This window comes from Helianthus annuus, chromosome 4 (assembly GCF_002127325.2).
Source record: "Helianthus annuus cultivar XRQ/B chromosome 4, HanXRQr2.0-SUNRISE, whole genome shotgun sequence".
In the NCBI taxonomy this organism is placed as follows: domain Eukaryota; kingdom Viridiplantae; phylum Streptophyta; class Magnoliopsida; order Asterales; family Asteraceae; genus Helianthus; species Helianthus annuus.
The window spans coordinates 138,444,197-138,468,917 of record NC_035436.2 but is presented as its reverse complement, the minus strand read 5'-3'; the positions used below and the strand labels follow the sequence as shown (position 1 = coordinate 138,468,917).

At 35.7% G+C, this 24,721-nt stretch overlaps 1 protein-coding gene and 1 non-coding gene across 8 annotated transcripts; one reads left to right on the top strand and one right to left on the bottom strand.

Moving 5' to 3' along the window:
* Nucleotides 1-1,342: 1,342 nt before the first annotated feature.
* Nucleotides 1,343-1,449, bottom strand: LOC118491789. Its single transcript, XR_004892234.1, has one exon. It is a non-coding gene; the product is annotated as a small nucleolar RNA R71 (small nucleolar RNA).
* Nucleotides 1,450-18,318: 16,869 nt separating this feature from the next.
* On the top strand, nt 18,319-24,429 carry LOC110936767. 7 transcript variants are annotated; one of them, XM_035988951.1, is made up of 17 exons: nt 18,319-18,447; nt 18,886-19,069; nt 19,346-19,827; nt 20,138-20,369; nt 21,200-21,351; nt 21,919-22,055; nt 22,205-22,266; nt 22,365-22,424; nt 22,528-22,648; nt 22,759-22,867; nt 23,187-23,229; nt 23,319-23,397; nt 23,482-23,627; nt 23,739-23,787; nt 23,858-23,941; nt 24,024-24,103; nt 24,192-24,429. In XM_035988951.1, exons 10-17 carry the CDS (start codon nt 22,819-22,821, stop codon nt 24,241-24,243), a joined length of 582 nt encoding a protein of 193 aa, XP_035844844.1. In that variant the 5' UTR covers nt 18,319-18,447; nt 18,886-19,069; nt 19,346-19,827; nt 20,138-20,369; nt 21,200-21,351; nt 21,919-22,055; nt 22,205-22,266; nt 22,365-22,424; nt 22,528-22,648; nt 22,759-22,818; the 3' UTR covers nt 24,244-24,429. The 7 variants fall into 7 exon arrangements, with proteins under 7 accessions (XP_035844844.1, XP_035844842.1, XP_035844843.1 ...); XM_035988949.1 differs by having other exon boundaries at nt 20,138-20,471; XM_035988950.1 differs by having other exon boundaries at nt 20,138-21,351; nt 22,756-22,867.
* The last annotated feature ends 292 nt before the right edge of the window (nt 24,430-24,721 follow it).

The following is a 24,721-nucleotide window of genomic DNA, read 5'->3' as shown; positions in this document are numbered from 1 at the left end:
CTACTAGGTTGACGGTAACGTCGCCTTCAAAAGAGGGGCCTACTACAATAACTAAGATAATCTCTTAAACAAGTGCAAAAGTGCGAAAATAATCAAAGGTTACACTACACACGAGTCGGATCCAAGTGATTTATCTTGTCTGTCTGTTTTTATTTTTATTTTATTTTTCAGCATTTTAGTTAGTTTTATTTTCTTAGTTTAAACCTTTTTCTAACATTTTGATTTGATTAGACGTTGAGGATAAACCGGTATTAAAAGCTCTTGTGTCTTTGGACGACCTCGGTATCTTACCAACACTATACTACGTCCACGATGGATGCACTTGCCCATATGTGTGTTTAGTGTTAGTAAATATCGTGTTTTATAAATTTAAAACTTGGCTAAAAAGTGTAAAAAGGGCTTAAAATATATACCTAAATTATATTACACCTAACGCACATCAAGTTTTTGGCGCCGCTGCCGGGGACACAAGGATTTTAAGAAAGTTAGGAATCAACGGCCTAATCATTTTTTTATTTTCTTTTTCTTTTTTTAGGATTTTCTTAAATTTTCAGCTTCTGCAGAGCTCAGCACGGGCCGTGCCTGGTCGGACACGGGCCGTGCCCAGCAGTATCACTGGCAGTTTTTATTTTCCGAGTTACAGAGGGCTGAGCACGGGGCCGTGTCGGTGCAACACGGGGCCGTGTTCAACTTTCCAGTAACAGGGATCCGGAAAACAATCGCTGTATCTCCGACCACGGGCCGTGTTCAGTGAGCACGGGTCCGTGGTGAACTTTCTGACCAACATTCTTTTTTGTTTTTATTGCAGGATTTGGAACCAGATGCCACATCTGAACCTTCTACGTAGTGTATGAGCTCCAGTTCTAATAAAGACATAAAAGAACCTCTAGAAGAACCCGAACGCTTTCTCAGAAAAAGACTTAAAGCTAAAAACCAAGAGAAGGTTTCGGGGGACCCACTTCCAATGGCGGACCAACGTACCCTCATGGATTACCTACGACCCACCGTAGGTAATCTCGGCGCCGCTATCAATGCACCGAATGTTGAAGCCAATAACTTCGAACTTCGGCCATATTTGATACAAATGCTTCAAAACTCCGCAACCTTTCATGGGCTTGCGGACGAGGATCCCCATCTACATATTACTAATTTCTTAGAAATATGTGATACCTTTCGGATCAATGGAGCATCAAATGACGCCATCCGCCTTCGAATGTTTCGATTTTCGCTAAAAGAACGAGCAAAAGCTTGGCTCAACGCCCTCCCAGTTGGTTCGGTAAACACCTGGGATGAACTAGCCCAAAAATTTCTATGTAAGTATTTCCCTCCCGCTAAAACGGCTAAATTAATGACTGAAATTAATACATATTCACAAGAGGATGGGGAATCCTTATATGAAACTTGGGAAAGGTTCAAGGAGCTATTGCGCAAGTGTCCCCATCACGGTCTTGCGGTATGGCAACAAGTGTCCACTTTATATAATGGGTTATTGCCACACACGAGACAAACACTTGACTCTAGCTCCGGGGGACTTTTAGGTAATCGCCGCCCACATGAAATATACAATCAAATCGAGGAAATTGCTCAAACCAATTTTCAATGGCACACTCCCCGAGGCAATAAATCTATTGCCCCGGGTGCCCATAAGGTTGATAAAAGCACTTCTTTACAAGCCCAAATCGAGGCCCTTTCTTCAAAAAGTAAAAAGTTAGAAATGACAAAAACGGTCTCGGTAATGGCTTGCGAAGGGTGTGGTGGGCCACATGAAAATTGGAGTTGTATGAAAGAAACAGATGATCAAACAGAGTCGGTAAACTACATTGATAATAGACCTAGGCCGTCGGGTCCCCCAACGGGTACCTACAACCAAGGATGGCGTAACCACCCTAACCTTGGTTGGAGAGAACCCGGCAATAGTAGTAACCAACAAAGTCTAAATCAACGAACAAACTTTCAACAACCAAGAAATGAGTCACAAAATTTCCCTCAACAACAAGGTGGACGAGAAAGGCATGAAGATACTATATCTCGCCTCATCTCCGACACTGAAAAGAAAAACTCGGATCGGTTTCAACAATTGGAATCAAATTTTAGAAATCAACAAGCTAGTATACAAAACATTGAAAAACAAATAAGTCAACTAGCTCAAAATTTCTCCGAGAGACCACAAGGCGCGTTACCAAGTAATACCGAAAGAAACCCAAAAGCTCAAGTTCATCTCATAACACTAAGAAACCGTACCGTGGGTCACGCGGAAGCTCCGCCACCACCAACTGAGGAAAGCACAACACCGCCCCAACAAGATAAGGCTTCTCCTCTACTTCAAGAGCTCACCAAGGCTCCTCCGGTTCCGTACCCCGGTAGGTTAATTCGTTAAAAGACCAATGAGCAATTCGCAAAATTCGAAAGTCTATTAAAACAATTGCATGTTAATATTCCTTTCATAGAAGTCCTAACTCAAATGCCTAAATACTCAAAATTCATGAGGGACTTCCTCACTCATAAAAGGAAAATTGAATCATTGCAATTAGTTAACCTAGGCGAAGAATGCTCCGCCCTCGTACTCAACAAACTTCCCCAAAAGAAGATTGATCCCAGAAGCTTCACAATTCCTTGCTCGATCGGGGAATCCCCCATTCGTAATGCACTAGCCGAACTTGGGGCTAGCATTAACCTCATGCCCGCATCAATGTTCAAACGATTCGACCTAGGAAAAACGAGCCCTACCAAGATGAGTATACAACTTGCCGATAGGTCCGTCAAATACCCGCAAGGTGTCGCTGAAAATCTATTGGTCAAAGTCGACAATTTCGTCTACCCGGCCGACTTTGTCATACTAGATATGGAAGAAGACACCGAAGTCCCCCTCATAATAGGGAGGCCATTTTTAGCCACCGCACAAGCAGTGGTAGACATGAATGACGGAACACTCACTTTGAAGTATGGGGATAAGGAAGTGAAGTTTGGGGTTGGGAAGAAAGTAGAGGACAATGACCCGGTCAATTACGTGAAGGTTATTGATTCGAGTTTGGATGATGCTCTCCGACGGTGCAACATGGGATGCAAAACATCCCGCTCGGAAAACATATAACCTCACTTTGGGTCTAGCCAAGGACCCTTATAAACGTGGCGCACCACAAAGGCATTCCGCGGAACTATCCTTAGTTTAGTTTAATTTTAATTTGCAGGAATAAAACACACTCGTGATGGTAAAGGATACCAAGGGAAACGAGAAACATAGCCCCATGCACGAAAACAGGGTCATCCGACAACAATTCCTTCATTACAGTAAGCTCAGCACGGGCCGTGTCCGCCCAACACGCCCCCGTGCTGCACACTCTGCAGAAAATTGCCCAGTTCAGGTAACTGGACACGGGCCGTGTTCACTGAACACGCCCCCGTGTCCAGGCTTCTGTTCCTTTTCTTTAATTTTTGTCGCTGGCACCTGAACACGGGACCGTGCCCGGTCACCACGGGGCTATGTCCAGGATGCCAGTAACATAAAATTTTGCTTTTAACACTATTTTACACATTCAATCAACCTAAAAACTTATTTTTGGGACACATTGAGGACAATGTGTAATTTAAGTGTGGGGGGGGTGCTAAAACCCTGAATCTTGCAAGTCCTAGTAACAAGCCTTACACAAAACTCTATTGGAACCGCTAATCACCCCAAATTTTTTCAAAAAACTTTCATTTTTTTTACTTGTCTAACTTTAAGTTGGAAATTCAATTTCTAACAAGGTTATATTTTTACAAATTTACAACCGATAGCATCGTGATAAAAAGAACCAACATAAGAAAATTATGAAAAGGCATGACAAACTTAGTTAAAATTTGATTATATATACTTGATCACATAAAAAACCCTTTCCCACAAAAGTGAGTTTTGAGCCTTTATCGAGCATACAAATACATATCTTTACACTAAATGCTCATTTTTCGTTTCTTGTGTGAATAGCCGCTTGGTTCGTACGACTCTAGAACTTGGCACAACAATACATTCCCGGTCCTTACCAACTTAAACCCGAGTAAGTAAATGATGGAGGCATTAGGACTAACCCTTTTTTTTCTTTCTACACCATTATTTTTCATTTTTTTTACCACCTACCCAAAATCCCCCTAGTTAATCCCTTTGAGCCTAAACCTTTTCATTTCTTAACCCAAAACAATAACCCTTTTTACCCACCTAAACCTTTTTATTTTTAACCCTTTCTTTTAGTAACAACGTTCGGTTTTTTAATGACTCTTCCTAGTAAATATATATATATATATATATATATATATATATATATTGATGAAACCAAACAAACAAACATGTTCATCAAAAATAACTTTGTTTGAAACAAGTGGTTCATCAAAATAAAATAAAAATGGGAAAAATAAAAAGTCTTTCAAAAACCGACGTTTGTTACGCTTTTCGCCCTTTTACTAACCACTAACCCAACCACCCACCTTTAGCCCAAGCCTAACCCTTCACCCAAAAAAGTCCTCTTGATATTTACAAAGGTATATAGTTAAAAAGGAGGAGGATTGATTGCTTGGCAAGCTTATGGTAGGAGTAAGTTCCATGCCGCTCTCGAGTGATTCACTAAAAATACACCTTCGGCTGAGTGTTGAGTGATTCCCTGTGAGGTATGTGAACTTGTATATAAATGGAATTTTAAAAAGGTATGTTATACCCTAATAAATAATTTATCTTATGAAATGTTTTTAATAAATCCTGACGAATAGGATTGTAAATAAATAAAAATAAAACCTAAATAATCTTGGAAATCCCGACACTCTATGACAAGCCCAAAAACCCTCTCTTCTACCCATTCCATTTGGGAGTGAATAAAGCCACATTATAAAGAGTTTTGCTTGAGGACAAGCAAAGATTCAAGTGTGGGGGTATTTGATGTGCACAATATGCAACATATAAATTACATCAACTGTGGGTTAAAGTGTGCTTTTGTCTTCCTTTTGTATTTTCAGGATTAAATGAGCTCAAAATAACAAAAGAAGCAAAAAGACAGCAAAAGCTAACATAAATACAAGAAAGGGAACAAAAGTGATATGCAGCATCTTCCCAAGCAAAACAAAGAATACAGAAGACTGAACACGCCCCGTGCCCAGTGAGCACGGGGCCGTGCCCAAGTGCCAGCAGAAAAGACAAACTCATAGAAGCTTATGTTGCCCGCCACGGGGTCGTGCCCAGCGGACACGGGGGCGTGGTCAACTTCCTGCAGGCACATTTATTGTAATTGGGAATTACAATTAATGAAGAGAGAGAGAGTCAGATGGACACAGGGCCGTGCCCGAGCTTCTGTTCAGCCTATAAATAGGAGTGTTTGGAGCTCTTGCAACTCATCTTTTGGCACACCACCTCTCTCACACTTCACCCACCACCCACCACCATCACAACACCATCATCCACCACCATCATCCATTGTCCATCATAGAGTGTGTGAGTCGTCTCGGGATCCAAGATTGATCATAAGAGTTCTTGACAATCAAAGGCCATGTTTGCCTAAGTCTCTTACATCACTTGGTGAAGACAAGTGTTTAGTGTAATACTTTTTATTTTTAATCTTTTGCACTTTTTAATTGGTTTTGTATTAATGACTTTAATTACTAGTTTCTTATGTTGAAGGTGATTCTTCCTTATCGTTTGTCCGTGGTGTCTTGGCATTATTTTACTGTCTATATAAAATAAAAGATTTTCACCATTCATATCTCCACGGTCTATATGGAGGTATGTTGGCTACCTGGTCGGGGGTTAAGGGAACGGTTTGGTAAGAGTCTTGCCATTGTTCAGTGTATAGATCCTGCAAAGGACCTGGGTCAGATTTAGTAGGACCTCCTTCAATACCCAAAGGTATTGGATGGCGGGGGTCCAAACTCTTTGATCCCCTCATAAGTTAAACTACTATTAAAACTTTAGCCCAGCTACTTAGGACTGTATCCCTGCTGACTCAGACTACTTAGCTGAGGGTAACGTCGCCTTCAAAAGAGGGGCCTACCACATTATGCATTAATAACTTAATTCATTATCTTTCAATAATCCGACCCTTTAGGAATGTATCCTTGCTGACTCAAACTACTGGGTTGAGGGTAACTTCGCCTTCAAAAGAGGGGCCTACTACAATAACTAAGATAATCTCTTAAACAAGTGCAAAAGTGCGAAAATAATCAAAGGTTACACTACACGAGTCGGATCCAAGTGATTCATCTTGTCTATCTGTTTTTATTTTTATTTTATTTTTCAGCATTTTAGTTAGTTTTATTTTCTTAGTTTAAACCTTTTTTCTAACATTTTGATTTGATTAGACGTTGAGGATAAACCGGTACTAAAAGCTCTTGTGTCCTTGGACGACCTCGGTATCTTACCAACACTATACTACGTCCACGATGGGTGCACTTGCCCATATGTGTGTTTAGTGTTAGTAAATATCGTGTTTTATAAATTTAAAACTTGGCTAAAAAGTGTAAAAAGGGCTTAAAATATATACCTAAATTATATTACACCTAACGCACATCAAAATACAATAACAAACAGTGGTTTGAACATCTGTTTGACTTTTGGTCAATAGTTAATGGAAACCCATGTTAGGTTCAACAGTGTTTTGAAGAGGAAAACAGTGTGAGAAGACAGTAGATCTGATTAAGTTAAACATGAAACATCTGTTCAGATCTAAACAGATGTTTGGCCTTAAATAGATGTTTGGCCTTTAACAGATGTTTGGCCTTTTATATCAGAGGTTTGGACTTAAACAGATGTTTATGCTTAAACAGATGTTTGGTCATAAACAGATGTTTCACCTTAAACAGATGTTTTGCCTTAAACAGATGTTTGGCCTTCTATATCAGATATTTCGACTTAAACAGATGTTTGGCCATAAACAGATCTGTGGCGTTAAACCAAAAATCTGTTTAAGGTCAACATCTGTTTGACTATTGGTCAACATCTGATTGACTTTTGATCAACATCTGTTTTAATTTTGGTCAACATCTCATATAGTATTCAACAGAAGTTTGAATACCTCAATATCTGTTTAGTTTGTTGTTTCGTTTTCTTGAATTCTATGTAATTTTGTAAAGTAGTACAAAAACAAACATTTTTAAAAAATCCCAAGTCACCCTATCATTAAAGTAATTTTGTAAAGTAGTTTGTTCTCAACATAATGGAATTGCTGTTGAATAAAGCTATTAATCATTAATTTATATCAATTTTGTAAGTCTGCAATAATTATTTTTTTTACTCTCTGTCAATATATGTTATGCATGGTTTTCTAAGAAACGACCCGTGTTTGCACACGGGTCTTACCAAACCACTTTAGGGACACTTGTCATTATATTAGACCATCTCTTGTAGATAATTCTTATTTTAGTTTAATCTTTTTTTAATTAATTATAGATAATCATCCTACTAAATATTATTTAGTTTAATATATTATAGATAAACATCCTACTAAATATTATTAGTTTAATATCTTATGGATAAATATTATTAGTTTAATTTCAGTGAGTTTTATATATTCATAAATCTTAAGTATAAAACGACTTATTTCACTCTTCCATATTTAGACCATGCACACTTTACTTCGTTATTTCACTTTACTCCATATTTAGACCATATACTCTACTTTAGTTCAATTTTCTTTATAGTCTATTCGGTTAACTTTATACTCGGTATTTCATATCCACCTCCCTTTTTGTAGTGTTTGTCACATTTGTAGCGTTAGTTATGGATCCATGATATGAAAACAAATTATGTTATCGATTGAAACAACCGATGATGTGAACATCTATATCTATATCTATACCATATAATTAAAGAAACCAATATATGACACGTGTCATTCATTGGAGGCACCTATTTTTTGGGTTTTCCGCCTTTCTTTTATATTTATTATTTAGTATATAAATTAGATTTTATAATATTATTAGTATTTTTATTATTTATCAAATATATAGATTACTTAAAATTTATATATAAGATTTTAACCAAAATTATATTTATTTAATACACCATTAATCTAAAATTATATTTATTTAATAAATTATTAATCTAAAATTACATGTATTCAACTCGTGTAATACATAGAGTTTTTAAAGATTTAACTTTTTATTATTTGGTATATAAATTACAATACACAAGGTTCTTAAAAATATAATATTTTTTATTATTTAATATATAAAATTACATTTATTCAACCCGTGTAATAATTAATGAGGTTTTTAAAGATATATTTTTTTTTATTATTTAGTATGTAAAATAACATTTTTTCAACCCGTGTAATACACGGGGTAATAATCTAGTATATATATATATATATATATATATATATATATATGTTGGACTCTGTATGCCCAAGACACATATTAAATTGATGTGGCTAGTACGTTATGATCCAAGTCGAGTCATACCCAACAACAAGTTAGACGAACACTTATATTATTTATTTGTGATATGATCAAACAAATAAATATTAACACTTACAATATTTAGAAATTGGTGTTCTAAATAATTACACTTGAGAAACCAATAAGTTATATGGATAATTTATTTTGAGAGAAAATTTTATTTTGTTATTTAATAGGTTAAATAACATTTTAAAAGATTGTATAAAGTCTTGCATATATGTAGTGTTATATTTATAAAAGTTATAAATATATATATAAACCAAGACTTAAATTTTATAAAAGAAATTTATTTTTTTTATAAAATAAAGCTAGGCCGCCCACCCCCCCCCCCTTGGTGTTCTTCCCAAACTTTTATATCCAATCACAAGACATGCAATTGTCATAAGCTAGAGGAGATTTGATTGGGTGGTCTAACCAAGATCATTTTGGTCCAATGGGGTTTCATGCACTTGCATGTGTAAGTTGGCACATGATTGGTCAAGATGGGTGGCAATTCTCTCTCATGGTTCTATAAATACTTAGATGACAAATGCAAGAACAAGGAAGAACTAGAGAAATAGCTCTCTAATTTCCGCTCATCATAAGCATTTCTCAAGTGTTCGGTTTTTTGATCTTTAGGGTTAAAAATCCTAGCTAATCTCGTGGTGTTTGTTGGAAGCTTGGGGTATACAAGCTTGAGGCCTTCTACTCTTGAAGGAAACCGTTCAAGAAACATCATCCTTTTATCATCCTATTACTCCAAGAAGGTAGTTTTCTAAACACCCTATGGTTGTGTATGATAGTATGCATCTTCATATATGGATCCGGGTTTTGGGATTTTTCATATAAATGGAATTTATATCTTAAAAGTAACATGTTTTAAACTTTATTTCCGCTGCGTTTTTATTTCATATGGATGAAATTACTTTGATAAACATGTTAAAATCCCTTCAATGGCATCTAGAGCCGCTTATATGAGTGCATGCTTCAGTAAATTAAAAATTTCGGGTTTCGGGTTTGAATAAAACCCCATGGCCGAAAATTTTAATATGGTTATCCCTTTGTTTTTCAAGATTATTTTCTTACATGCATAAGGAAATCTTGAAAAATTATTTCATATGGATGATTTGTTTGTTTGGTCAAAAAATACCTTTTCGGTTTTTTGTTCATAACCGAAAATGGTTATAAAAGGGAACCATTTTTTTATGCTTCTTGAAATTAATAAATATATATTTAGATATATATTTTGGTGCATATGACCTAGCCATGACCTTGTGTTGAATGATTGTGTTGTGTTTTATTTCATTTATTATTTCAATGGGTTGTAATAATTATTTTTCTTTTTTGTTCTTCCATTAGAAGATATGTAATTTATTTATTTTCATTTGGTATGTAAAATAAATAGATTAGGTGCATTTTATTTTACTAGAAAAAATGTATTAGGATATATTTTGTAAAAGAAGATGCACATAAAAATGCGGTTTTGGTTTGGACCATAACATTCGGTCCAAAGAACTTCATGGTTCTTAACGGGATTTAAACCCGATAACCAAAACATATTTTTTGAAGTCCAAAGGAATTTGGAGCTGAATATAAAAGACTTTTGGAAGCCCAAAGAAGGTGGAGAAATCACAACACAAGAAGGAGACTTGAAGCATTTGGATGCGGGATCAAGTGGGAGTTCATCGACACATTACTTGTGTCATTTTGCATCCCTTAGGAAGGACCTTTTGGCACACTTGTTTCGGCTAACAAGTGTTGTCAAAATAGTTGGCTATGGTTATGCACCTATTATTATGAATGATGTGCTTGTTTGGTTGTTTATTTTGTTGTTTAGATGATATGTCGATATGCATGACTTAACAAACTAATAATCAACAACAAGCGTAAAATTGGTTCTTAACAAAATCATTAAAATGGTTAATAAAAGGTTTATTAAAAATTAATGATTTTATAATAAAATGGGTTTTATTAAAAAGAACCTTGAAAATTAGTTTTCACTAAAGTACCATTGATTTGAATGCATGCAAATGTATGGTACATAATATTTTCTAAACTAGAATTTTGAAATATTAAAAACCTTTTATAAAACAAGTCAAACACCATCCTTTTATACAACACTCGAAACACTTGGGAACTTTTATTGTGGGATAAAGGTCACCTAACCACATTTGAGGGAACTTGTATGTTCGAGGTGGGTTTACCATGTTTGTGGGATAAAGGTCACCTAACCACTTATGTGTATAAACTCACACGTGTGTGTAAGTTGGACGACTTGATTTGGAAACCATGAACTTAGGGTCACCAAAGCATGGGGAACAAAGGTGTTGATGGGATTAAACATGCCAACTAAACATAAAGATGTTTAACCGATCCCATATTGCTAGAAATTGCAAAGAGTTGCAATTGTCAAACGTTGACTACCTTGTTAATTTAAATAGAGGGATAAAGGTCACCTAACCAATATTTAAATGTAACGTTGGATTCTAGATTTTAATTATTAATTGTCTTTAAGACACAAAAGGGTATTAATGATTAAAATATAATAATATCGAAAATACTAAAATTGAACTTGTTAAATTTTGTAGATGGCCGCTAACAATGCAAACCCGATTACCCAAACCGTCCGAAACCTATCACTAAGAACCATCCTTGAAAAGGATCGTCTCAACCATAACAACTTCATGGATTGGTTTCGAAACTTGAGAATCGTTCTCAAGCAAGAGAAGATATCCTATGTGTTGGACGATCCTATTCCCGATGAACCTAACGTGGAAGATGTGGAAGCCTACAACGATTGGGTTAAGTATACCGAGGACTCCATGCAAGCCTCATGCCTCATGTTGGGAACTATGATTCCCGAAATTCAAAAGGATTTTGAACACCACGGGGCATACGACATGATTACCCAGTTAAAGGAAATGTTCCTACAACAAGCAAGGGTAGAACGCTTCGAAACTGTTCGGGCGCTTCATGCATATCGAATGGAGGAAACCCAATCGGTATCATCTTATGTTCTCAAGATGAAAAGCCACATTGATCGCCTCGAACGGCTAAATTGTTCCGTCTCCAAAGAGTTGGCTACGGATTTGATCCTCACTCTTTAACAAAGAAATTTGAGAGATTTGTTATGAATTACAACATGAATGGATGGGACAAGAGCATTGGTGAGCTTCATGCAATGCTCAAAACGGCCGAAGCAAGTATGGGCAAAAAGGCTTTACCCGTCCTAGCGATCAATGAAGGAGGCAACAAGAAAAGGCCCCACCCCGAATCTAAAGCAACCTATGCTAAAAGAAAGGGACACGTCAAGGGAAAGGGAAAAGGAAAATCTAAAGCAGAACCCGCCAAACCAAAAGAGAAGAAGCAAAAGGTTGCTACGAATGATCCATGTTTTGAATGTGGTGAGATAGGACATTGGAAGAGAAATTGTGCAACCTATCTCAAGGAGTTGAAAAACAAGAGGGATGCAGGGCAAACCTCAGGTACTATCTTTATGATACATGTTGAGCTTAATGTTATTTCTTCTAACACATGGGTACAAGATACCGGATGTGGAATTCATATTTGCAATTCGTTGCAGGGGTTCAAAAGAAATAAACATTATAAGAAGGGAGACGCTAGTCTCTTTATGGGCAACGGAGCAAAAGTTGAAGTCGAAGCTCAAGGAGACTACGTTTTAAAGCTTCCAAGTGGTTTGGAAGTTATTTTGAAGAATGTTTTGTATGCTCCTAGTTTGACTAGGAACATAATTTCAGTTTCCCTTTTAAAACAATCTGGTTTCAATTTCGAATTTGTTAACTATGACATTTATGTTTCTAAGAATGATGTGTTTTATTTTAAAGCTATGTCTTTAAATGGTATTTATGAATTAGATCATGATAACGCATCATATGATAGCTCAATGTACCAAGTAACCAACAAGAAACTCAAAATGGATTTGAGTTATTCCTACCTTTGGCATTGTCGCCTTGGACATATAAGCAAGAAACGCATGCATACACTTCAGAAAAATGGTCTTTTGAATACAAATGAAGATAATTCATTTGATGTATGCGAATCTTGTTTACAAGGCAAAATAACCAAGACGCCCTTTAGTGGAATATTTGAAAGGGCTAAGGACTTGTTAGGTATCATACATTCAGATGTATGTGGTCCTTTTAAGCCGATGACTAGGAATGGTGAAAGATACTTCATTACCTTTACCGACAACTATAGTCGTTATGGTTATGTGTATTTACTAAAACACAAGGATGAAGCATTTGAAATGTTCAAAGACTTCAAAAGTGAAGTAGAAAATCAACTCAAGAAAACAATCAAAATCCTTCGCACCGATAGAGGAGGTGAATACCTTAGTGGTGCTTTTCAAGATCATCTTAGGAGTTGTGGGATTATCTCACAACTTACTCCACCTGGAACACCACAACACAATGGTGTGTCCGAAAGGAGAAATCGAACTCTATCAGATACGGTTCGATCTATGATGGCTAGAAGCACATTGCCTCTATCATTTTGGGGTTACGCTTTGCTCTCTGCAGTCCGTATATTAAATATGGCCCCAACCAAGAAAGTGGAAAAGACACCTTTTGAAATATGGCATGGAAACCCTCCATCATTATCATTCTTAAGGGTTTGGGGTTGTGAAGCTTATGTTAAGCAATACACTCCAAATAAATTGGAAGTTCGATCTACTAAGTGTATCTTTGTAGGATATCCTAAAGATGATATAGGATATTATTTCTACGACCCAACCGAGCAAAAAGGTATTTGTTTCTCGAAAGGGTAAGTTCTTAGAAGCTAAGTTCCTTATGGAAGGAACCAGTGATAGAACAGTGGAACTTGAGGAGGATCAAGAACCACAAGACGATACACGTTTGGTTAATTCTAGCACTCAACAAGAGGTTGTTGAAAACGATCAAGAGGTTGATCAGAACACACAAAATGTTCGCAGATCTGGTAGAATTAGTAATCCACCTGAAAGATATGGATTTTTCATGGATGGATGCTACGTGGTAGATTCAGATGAACCAACCACATACCATGATGCAATGTCAAAATCCGATTGCGACAAATGGCTTGAAGCCATGAACATAGAGATGCAATCCATGTATGACAACCAAGTTTGGGAATTGGTTATGCCACCACTTAACTCTAAAGTAGTTGGAAGTAAGTGGGTTTTCAAGAAGAAAACAGATATGCATGGTAACTTGGATACTTATAAAGCAAGACTTGTAGCAATAGGTTTCACTCAAACTCAAGAAATTGATTAAGATGAGACCTTCTCGCCTGTGGCGATGCTAAAGTCAATCAGGATATTATTTCCATAGCTACATATTATGACTATGAGATCTGGCAATTGGATGTCAAACCGGCTTTTCTTAATGGATATCTTGATGAAGATGTCTATATGGTTCAGCCTGAAGGTTTTGTCGATCCAAAACATCCTGACAAAGTATGCAAGTTAAAGAAATCAATCTATGGATTGAAACAAGCATTTAGAAGTTGGAATCACCGTTTTGATGAAGAAATTAAGAATTTTGGATTCATCAAAAACGGCGATGAAGCTTGTGTGTACAAGAAAGCTAGTGGGAGCATCATCACTTTCTTAGTACTGTATGTCGATGACATTCTACTATTTGGGAATGACATTCCAACCATGGAAGGTGTAAAAGCTTGGCTTGGAAGTTGTTTTTCCATTAAGGATCTTGGTGAAGTAGCCTACATTCTGGGAATAAAGGTCTATAGGGATAGATCAAGGCGCTTGATAGGTTTAAACCAAAGTGCATACATTGACAAAGTCTTGAATAGGTTCCAAATGGAGAACTCTAAGAGAGGTTTTGTACCTATTCAAAAGGGGACAATATTGAATACATCTCAATGTCCAAGCTCAAAGGATGAGCAAGAGAAAATGAAAAGAATCCCATATGCGTCAGCTATAGGATCCATCATGTATGCAATGATATGCACTAGGCCGGACGTCTCATGCGCCTTGAGCATGACGAGTAGATACCAACAAAATCCAGGTAACAGTCATTGGATGGCTGTTAAAAGCATATTGAAATATCTTAGGAGGACTAAGGATATGCTCTTAATATATGGATCTGGTGAGGAGGAACTCGTTGTAAAGGGTTACACGGACGCGAGTTTCCAAAACGATCGAAGTGATTCTCGATCGCAATCGGGGTATGTCTTCATTTAAATGGAGGAGCAGTCTCCTGGAGGAGCTCTAAACAAGATGTGGTAGCATTGTCCACTACAGAATCAGAATACATCGCCGCTTCATTGGCAGCCCAGGAAGCTGCATGGCTGAAGAAATTTATAGCCGACCTAGGGGTGGTCCCTACCATTCAAGATCCCCTAGAGATCTTTTGTGATAACGAGGGTGCGATTGCTCAAATCAAGGAACCTCGTGCGCACCAAAAGACTAGACACATCGAGCGGAGATTCAACTACATAAGAGATGAAGTTGAAAAAGGAAAGATATGTATCCGCCAAGTTCACACTGATCAAAATATTGCAGATCCACTCACGAAGCTCCTTGATAGAGGAAAACATGAGGGTCACACATGTTCCTTAGGACTTCGATATTCTAGTGAATGGATTTGATCTAATTTTGTATTTGGATATTGAAACAATTGTTAATTTTAACTCATTTATGGTATTTTGAGTTACATTTCATATTAGCATGTTTAAATCCGTGAATAAGTTAGTTATTCTAAATGTCCGTAGTCGATCATAATTATGGGAACAAATATGAATGTAAGACTATTATGAACTTGGATTGGTGGATATTCATTTAGAATGAATATAGAGCAAAGTGTTGCTGCCAAAGTTCATAGATATTTGTGGGATACAAATATTGGACTGGCTCGCTCTCAAATATTACTGCATGGAATCATTTGTGATTGATCATAAGTAAATTTTGAGTAAAGGCGAATATCATAGTATCCTCTGACCGGAGATACATATTGGGTCTTGATATTCACCAAATATTTTGTCTTGACTTATTTCTTCGTTGTCAGTAATATGACAGTACATAAGGCTAAGTTCAGGTGTGATACAAGGTGATTGTGAGAGACGTATGTAGTCAAGAAGGGATTTGTTCCTCTTATTCGTTGAGAGTAAGATGTCTAAGGCCTGATAAAGTTAAATTAATAGAGAGTGATCACTCTGTGTCTCTGTATTTAACATGACATCTGTAATAAAAGGATAAATGATAAATTCACCTAAATCATGTTCAAGTAAGGGACATGAAAGGGATGATGTTATTGAATGGCAAATATAGTCATACGTATTGGGGGTAGTAAACCGTAGTTAGGCGTCATTTACTACTTGCATCAATCTTCTATGTATCTTGTGCAAGTGGGAGATTGTTGGACTCTGTATGCGCAAGACACATATTAAATTGATGTGGCTAGTACGTTATGATCCAAGTCGAGTCATACCCAATAACAAGTTAGACAAACACTTATATTATTTATTTGTGATATGATCAAACAAATAAATATTAACACTTACAATATTTAGAAATTGGTGTTCTAAATAATTACACTTGAGAAACCAATAAGTTATATGGATAATTTATTTTGAGAGAATATTTTATTTTGTTATTTAATGGGTTAAATAACATTTTAAAAAATTGTATAAAGTCTTGCATATATGTAGTGTTATATTTATAAAAGTTATAAATATATATATAAACCAAGACTAAAATTTTTTAAAAGAAATTATTTTTTTTATAAAATAAAGCTAGGCCACCCCCCCCCCCTGGTGTTCTTCCCAAACTTTTATATCCAATCACAAGACATGCAATTGTCATAAGCTAGAGAGATTTGATTGGGTGGTCTAACCAAGACCATTTTGGTCCAATGGGGTTTCATGCACTTGCATGTGTAAGTTGGCCCATGATTGGTCAAGATGGGTGGCAATTCTCTCTCATAGTTCTATAAATACTTAGATGACAAATGCAAGAACAAGGAAGAACTAGAGAAATAGCTCTCTAATTTTCGCTTATCATGAGCATTTCTCAAGTGTTCGGTTTTTTGATCTTTAGTGTTAAAAATCCTAGCTAATCTCGTGGTGTTTGTTGGAAGCTTGAGGTATACAAGCTTGAGGCCTTCTACTCTTGAAGGCAACCGTTCAAGAAACATCATCCTTTTATCATCCTATTACTCCAAGAAGGTAGTTTTCTAAACACCCTATGGTTGTGTATGATAGTATGCATCTTCATATATGGATCCGGGTTTTGGGATTTTTTATATAAATGGAATTTATATCTTAAAAGTAACATGTTTTAAACTTTATTTCCGCTGCGTTTTTATTTCATATGGATGAAATTACTTTGATAAACATGTTAAAATCCCTTCAATATATATATAGGGAGGGGCTCATGCGAGAACCACCCTTATTGTGAGAAACGCGAGAACCAATATGAACACAACCTAAAATAGCTAAAAAAACCTAAAAAACCTACCCCCCCCCCAAGCTAAATGCTAAAAACTAAAACCTAAAAAAAACCTAACCCCTCCCCCCCAAGCTAAAATGCTAAAAACTAAACCCTCAAAAAACCTAAAAAAATCTAAAAAAATCAAAAAAAAATCTAATTTTTTTAATATTTTTTATGCTCAAATCGCTACTTTTAGTGGCCAAAAAAGAATTTTTTTTTAATTTTTTTTGGCTTCGAAAAGTAGCGATTTTTATATAAAAATATTAAAAAAAATTGTGTGATTTTTAGCTATTTTTAGGCATTTTTGGTGTGTTCACATTGGTTCTCGCGGTTCTCACAATAAGAGGTGGTTCTCGCATGATCTTCTCCATATATATATATATATATATATATATATATATATAGGGCTCATGCGAGAACCACCCTTATTGTGAGAACCTTGAGAACCAATGTGAACACAACCTAAAATAGCTAAAAAACCTAAAAAAACCTAACCCCCACCCCCCCCCCCCCCCAAAAAAAAACCTAAACCCCCCACCCCCACCCCCCCCCAAAAAAAAAAAAAAACCTAACCCCCCCCAAAGCTAAATGCTAAAAACTAAAACCCCCAAAAAACCTAAAAAAAAACCTAAACCCCCCCCCCCCCAAAAAAAAAAAAAACCTAAACCCCCCTCCCCCACCCCCCAAAAACCTAAACCCCCCCCCCCAAGCTAAAATACTAAAAACTAAACCCCCAAAAAACCTAAAAAAAATCTAAATTTTTTTTTTAATATTTTTTATGCTCAAATCGCTACTTTTAGTGGCAAAAAAAATTAATTTTTTTTTTTTTTTGGCTTCGAAAAGTAGCGATTTTTATATAAAAAATATTTAAAAAAAAAAATTTTGTGCAATTTTTAGCTATTTTTAGGCATTTTTGGTGTGTTCACATTGGTTCTCACGGTTCCCACAATAAGATGTGGTTCTCGCATGATCTTCTCCCTATATATATATATATATATATATATATATATAATAGGTTTATAAACTCGTGTATTACACGTGACTGTATAACAGAAATAAAAGTATATAATGTGTAAAATAAATAATGTTTATAATAGAAATTATATATTATGTAATGTCGATGTTTTGGTTGTTTACATACGTACTAATAGCTAACCAAAAACATACAAAGAAAAGGATTTCAAACCACAAAGATGTCGAAAGTTTTGTCTTTGTTCTGATAACAAATACTTCTATGAATGAAACCTTCTAAAATAATTCATATCTATATATATATATAAATGAGATGGATTTGGGTCATGTGGCATGTGATTTTAGCAATTTTTGATGATGTGGCAAGCTATGGTGGAGGTGGATTTTGAGTTTAGGAGGGAATCATTCTAGATACACAAAAAAGTTTACATTCACGCGGGATCCGAATTACCTCCGAATCGGATCAATTAGATATGGAGCATTAATTCGGATACTATATATTGTTTTTAACAAGCCCTAATGCTTCACAGCCACAATTTTGCGCATCGCTCTGTTCTTCTCCCACTGATTCAAACCCTAATTTCATGGCGAACAATCATGTAAACCTAGCCTCCTTCACATTGAAATGATTCAACAAATAGGTACACTCTTCTGCAAATGATTCATTTAATTAGGGTTTATTTTCTGTGCATCCTTGGATTGAGATCGAGTTTTGCTTTTCAATCGATTATACACTCCAAATGCTTAGGGTATTTCAATTCTTCAGTCGATTATTCCTAATCTTGGATTTTTTTTGTTTTTTATTATTCTTTTATGTGTATATGATTTTCACTAATACTTTTATATTTTTGTTTAATTGACTCTATCAAGCATGAAAATTTTCATGAGTTAGTTTCCAGTTATAGTTTTGATATTAGTAAGAACTAAAATTAATTGTGTTTCTTAAAGGCATCATCGAATTCTTCATTTTTTTGTCTGTTAACTTCACATGTATTTCAACTGGTATGTATTTTTCATCATTCTACTTTTTTTTCATTGGGTTATCTAACGGATCTTCATTTTATGGATTATTGCTTCAGGACTCTCACCGGATTTCATCCTATGGTTTTTTATGGATTCTCTTATACGATTCAAGTATAAATCCAACCCCCTTGATGTTATATGCTTACTACTGAAACCCTAATTCAATGAAGATCAGTGTTCTATTGAATAAGTGATCATTGATTGATTTAAGGCATCTATGGTTCCTCGCACCAATTATAGGTAATTGGGTTCCTCTTCTCCCAGACATCTAGATATGCAATGAGCTTTCAATTTTGTTATTTAGTTCACAATTCCAATGGAAGTAAAGTTAGTGATTTGTATTCTTTTTTTCATGTTAACTTTGGTTTCGATCTGGTTTATTTTGGGATTAGGGTTCATTGAGTTGTTACATAATTTCCAGTGTAAGACATAGCTATCATGTCTTCTCTTTTTTTTTTTTCTTAAATTGCATGCTTTTCTGTTTTGTTTAACATGTGAGAAAATATTTGTTGGCAGTGGTGTGTTCAAGTCGAGCATAGTTGCGATTCCAAAAGTCAGTTGTTTCGCTTGGCGTGCAGTCGTTAACAAGATTCCTACTCTGGATGCCTTTGGGTATAGTGGTCTGTTGATCGGAAATGGGACCAGGAAATGACAGATTACGTTTTAGCTAAATGTATTTTTGCTAAATTTGTTTGGTGCCAGATCTGCGTATGGGTTAAAACCCCATTCCTGCCAAGTTTTAGTCTCTACAGGATCTGCTTATGATGGTTTGGAGACTCGATACTCAGCATATCGGAACAAAATTGTCTTATGCTATTTTTCTCATGGCGGTTTGGAAGATTTGGCAGAAGCGAAATGATAAGGTTTTTGAAGGGTTCTATTTTTTCAGATTTTGGGTTCTATTTTGTATTATTCAGATTAGGGTTCTTATGGTTGCGTGATCGTTTAACTCTTGAAGAACGATATAGCATGGATGTGTATACTTGTAAAAGTGTAAGGTATGTATAATATAAAGCAATATTCTAAATTTTATTTCAGTTTTATTTTATCTAATGTTATAATTCTTTTTAAAATTAATGCATTTGTTGTATGGAATGCTTGGGGACTGGCTTTAATTCGGATGGAACACTATGTTCAAGCTCGTGTCAAGTTCAATGAAAAGAATTTTTAATGAAAAGAATCACAATTTTCTTTAACCTGAAAGTGGGTACTTAAATCAAGTGTGGGTCTTTGAGTTTTTGTACAAAACAGTTGTTATGATTAAATCTTTTGTGATAAAAATTTTGGCTTGATCATAAACTGTAACAGTTGTCAGAATGGATGGCTAATAGAAAAGGAAGCAAACTAACAGCACCAGGTGCTGCAATTCATCTGGATTTGTTGTCAAAAGCTCAAGGGGTAGAACAAGCAGAGCAATATTTCAACAGCCTTCCAGATGATGTCAAGAAGCTCCAAGTTTACAGTGCTCTTTTTAATTCTTATGCAGCCACAAAATCAGTAGAAAAAGCCGAAGCTACTGCAGAGAAAATGAAGCAATCGCGTATGATGACAACACTTTCTTACAACTTCATCCTTATTTTATATAAGAAAATCGGAGATTACGAAAAGCTCAACAAAATCCATCAATCAATCTTGGAAATGGGTATTCTTTGTGATTAGGGGTGTTCTTCGGGTTTCGGGTTTTTTTCGGGTTGGGTTGTTCGGGTTTTTGGATAGGAAAAAGTGACCCGATAACCAACCCAGTTAAAGTTCGGGTTGTTCGGGTATGGGTTATTCGGGTTCGGATTAGTTCGGGTCGGGTTGTTCGGTTTTCGGGTTTAGATGTAAAATGAAAAAAAGATTTTTTTTTAGAAAATATCATCACAATTCAAACTTCATTTAACAGTATGGTATGATAACATTAAAAAGTCTCAAAACGTATTGTTTCAAATACAAAACAGTCCAAATCAAATCGCATCTATAAAAAAAGACAACTAATGTTCGGGGTTTTTTTCGGGTTTCAAATTTCGGGTTTTTCGGGTCGGGTTGTTGGGGTTTTTGGTTGGGAAAAAGTGACCCGATAACTGACCCATTTAAGGTTTGGGTTGGTCGGGTTTGGGTTGTTCGGGTTCGGGTTTTTCGGTTATTCTCTAATTTGGGTTCGGGTGGCTTCTAATTCGGGTTTGTTTTCGGGTTTCGGATAAAAATGAACAACCCTACTTGTGATAAACTGACCTACTACATTTGGTTAAGTGCATACGCTCTTACTTCCGATATTGAAAAAATGGAAAAGTTCTTAAAATATGGAAAACAATTCTAACCTTGGAATCGATTGGAATGCTTATGTTATTGCATCTGGTGGGTATATTAAATCTGGGTTGCTGGATAAAGCTTTTGAAATGCTGAGAACATCAGAGGAATTTATACATGGAAACTCGAAAGGGGCAGCTTGGGAAAATCTCATTAGTACCTATGCTTCTATTGGTAAAAAAGACATATGCTTTATATGACACCCATTGCTTCACGGTTCAATCTTCTATCAGGTCTGATTTCAATCTTTAAACCCTATTAGTGTATTCAGATTACGTGTTGTTAGTGTATTCAGTTTTGCACTATGCTGGATAACTACTGATGTTTCTTACCGTGTGTCATTGAAACGTGTTCTTCATCAAGTATGTTTCTTTTATTCTGATAAAACAGGCACATGTTTTGCTTTTTTTTTTCATTTAACATTAGTAATTACCTTATTTTCAATGATTAACCCAAGTATACAAATTGTTGAAAATCTGTGGTTCTAATGAACTGCATACTGCATGAGATGAAAATAAAAGAAACATTGGGCTGGTTAGGGATGCACATTTGGTCCAGTACCATGCTCAACCCTACAATAGGCACATACTGCATCTGATTTCAAATTAACTACTGTAGAACTCAAGAATCATTGCGCTGGTTAGTTTTACCTATAATTAACACATGAGATGAAATTAGGTCAGGTTTATATTGTAGAGTGAGTTTGATCGGATACTTTCAGGCAGTTAAAAGAAAAAAATTATCCCAATCATCCCCACAAATGTTTGAAGAGTTTGTTAACTCTTTCCAAATAAACGCAGATTCCAAGAAGAGCATATCAAGTGGGGGCTTGGTCATACATTCCAGTTTCTCTGTTTCTACCCATTTCGTTCTCCTTGACAACTCTGTTTCTCTCCTCTTCGTCTTCTTTCATCACCTAATATCCTAACTCTAAAAGGTAAGGAGATAGTTAATAATGTTGATGAGTTTCCATTTCCAAAGACCAAGTCTCATGTACGTGTTTATGCAACTTTGGTTACAGTTTCTGTATTGTTTTAGTTACTTGAATTCTTAAATCATGAATTTTGATTGTTTTGTGGTTTGAAGCTAAAGGAAAGTCAAAAGTTACAGTTGGTGACGAACTTGTGTCTACAAAAGTTCAATCTGGTGTAAGTACAAGATTTATTTTATGTTTTGAACTTATATTATTATATATTTATAGATAGAGTAGTATGACTTGATTATTGTTATTATTTTGTCATTGAAGGTGAAAGGGAAGTCTAAAGTGAATGTTGATCAACTCATAATACTGAAGAATCAATATAGTGTGATGTTTTATATTTTGTTTATAGTATTTAATAATGTTTTTAAATAATTAGTTTATATAATGTAATTGTGTATGTTTACCTTTTTTTCATTAATTTACTTAGGGTAAGCCGAAACGCAATCGTCATCGAGGTTGCTGATGTAGTTGATTGTAGTTATTCTAAGGTTCCAAATGTCAATGCTTCGCCAGTCATTGAATTTAGCAAACCTCCCGAATATAGAATTGTAGGCTTTCGTTCATTCATTTTTTTCTTTAATTCTTTTATAAACTAAATAATATATTAATATTACAATAATCCACTAATCCATGTTTTTCCTTCGGTCCGACGTAGCAGCTTAGTTGAGTCTGTCTCCTCAGAACCTTCGGGATGTGGCCGTTCAGAACTTGAGAGGTGATGTTAAGGACTTTACAACAAGATTTGAGAAATATAGAAGCACTTTCAGGTATGGTTTCGTCTGCTGGTCAGAGTACTTGAAATCTTGTGACATTAAGTTTTGTGACACTCTTTCTTTAAGTTCGCCAAGTCTACTCAGCTTTTGGTGTTGCCAAAAGTTGTTCACAAGTCCAAAAAGAAAAGGTCCCGTGCATGAATGTTGCCGATTGTTGGTCTTAGTTGCTTGTGTATAAACAATAAATGGTAGACTTGGTAGTTCACTTTTGACCCTTGGGGGTTTGAACAAATGTTTGGTTAAACAAGTTTTTTGAGTTATTGCATAAAAAAGGATGCATTTTTAACAGTGTTTTCTTTTTGAAATCAAATAGTTGGCAAAAAGTTAGAACCTAGCGAAAAGGCGTTTAACTTTTGGTAAGTCACAAGCAGTTTTGTTTTATTAGGTTTTGCTTTTGAATATAAACAAATGCACCTTTTAATTAAGCGTAACCTTAAATTTCAAGCCGTATGTCTACGAGAAGAAGGGAACCAAAGAGAAAAATCAAAATGCAAATCATGCGGCGTTGGACTCTAATATGTCTGGCAAGTTTGATCATTCGTGGCTCACAGCTGTTTTGTTCATTTCTTCTGAAATTACGTTTGAAATATTGATTTTGTTTCTTTCAGGTGTTGTTTCTGAGCGTTTGGATCGTGAATCTACTGCTGCAGATGTGTCAATTGCTGCTGCTACTGATATCGTATTTTCTAGACCAGAAGAGGCTTCCGCACCTGTACCTGGAAGCAGCGTTACACCAACCATCCTACAGAAATCTGTAAGACCTAGAAAATTAAGAAAAGGACGCAATGCTAGAAAGTATGTTCAGGATTTTCATGTTTGATTTTATAGAATTTGAAACATGATTTTTGCCTTTTTTTTTTTACATCCAATCCCTGTTGGAGAGATGGCAGTTCTTTCATTCTCAAACCAGTCGGGTATTATAAACTTCACAACTCGCCCATTGATATCGGAATCTCTATTTTATTTTGAACGGTCTACTTTTAGCCAATGGCACCAGAGCAGGTGTTTGCTGAGGAAGACAGCGAAGACGAGGTTGATGATGAGGTCCTTGATCTTGAATATAGAATGGTATGTTCATTCTGGTAACAGTTAATATTATTTACAGTTGATAGATAAACAATAATTAGTTCCAATGTTTACTTGAATTCAGAGGCTGGATAGGTTTAAGGATGTTAGCCAACATGAGAAGCAATTGATGCTTCTCTGGAACTCATTTATGAGAAAGCAAAGGTAATTCCGTCCTCTTCTTGTCTATGTTTATATGATTAAACCTGAAAGTTGAAAGTTATTTTTTTGTGATGGTGGCGGGTGTTGTTAGGGTGGTGGTAGACGGAGAAGATCAAGTTACTTGGCTATTGTTTAATACATGAATTTCAGGTTCTTTCCATAAAGCTTGCATCTGTCAATCCTATGATGTATGATTTTGGAGTGGATTTGTGTGCATTCAAGATTAAACCTAATGAGGTACCATGTTGGTTAATAGCCACTGAGCATGGTTAGTAGTTGGATTCCACCCGTATAACATGATTTTCTAATTATATGCAATACATTTTTCATTCGTTTAATTTTTATTCGTTAATAGGTTAATGACTAATCGTGAATGTGTTTTTTATCTTCTACATTTTTGTGAATAGTCATGAATGGATTCAACCCGTGTAACTCGAGTTTCTAACTTGATTTCCTCTTTGGCATAATGGCATCATAGTAGTTGGTACTGATACTCGCGTTGTACATGAACATGACATATTTTTGTTTTTCTTTATTATTTTTGTAATTTTTATAAAGTGTTATGCTCATTGGTATATATATGTGTATATTTAGGTGGGAGAATTGGCTGGTATTGAAGTT

Excerpts from the sequence above, each read along its gene's own strand:
- LOC110936767 (XM_035988951.1), top strand. The coding sequence starts at position 22,819 with ATGTTAAGGACTTTACAACAAGATTTGAGAAATATAGAAGCACTTTCA. Across the intron at positions 23,398-23,481 it reads GTTGGACTCTAATATGTCTG|GTGTTGTTTCTGAGCGTTTG; the intron begins GCAAGTTTGATC and ends TGTTTCTTTCAG. Across the intron at positions 24,104-24,191 it reads TCATTTATGAGAAAGCAAAG|GGTGGTGGTAGACGGAGAAG; the intron begins GTAATTCCGTCC and ends GGGTGTTGTTAG.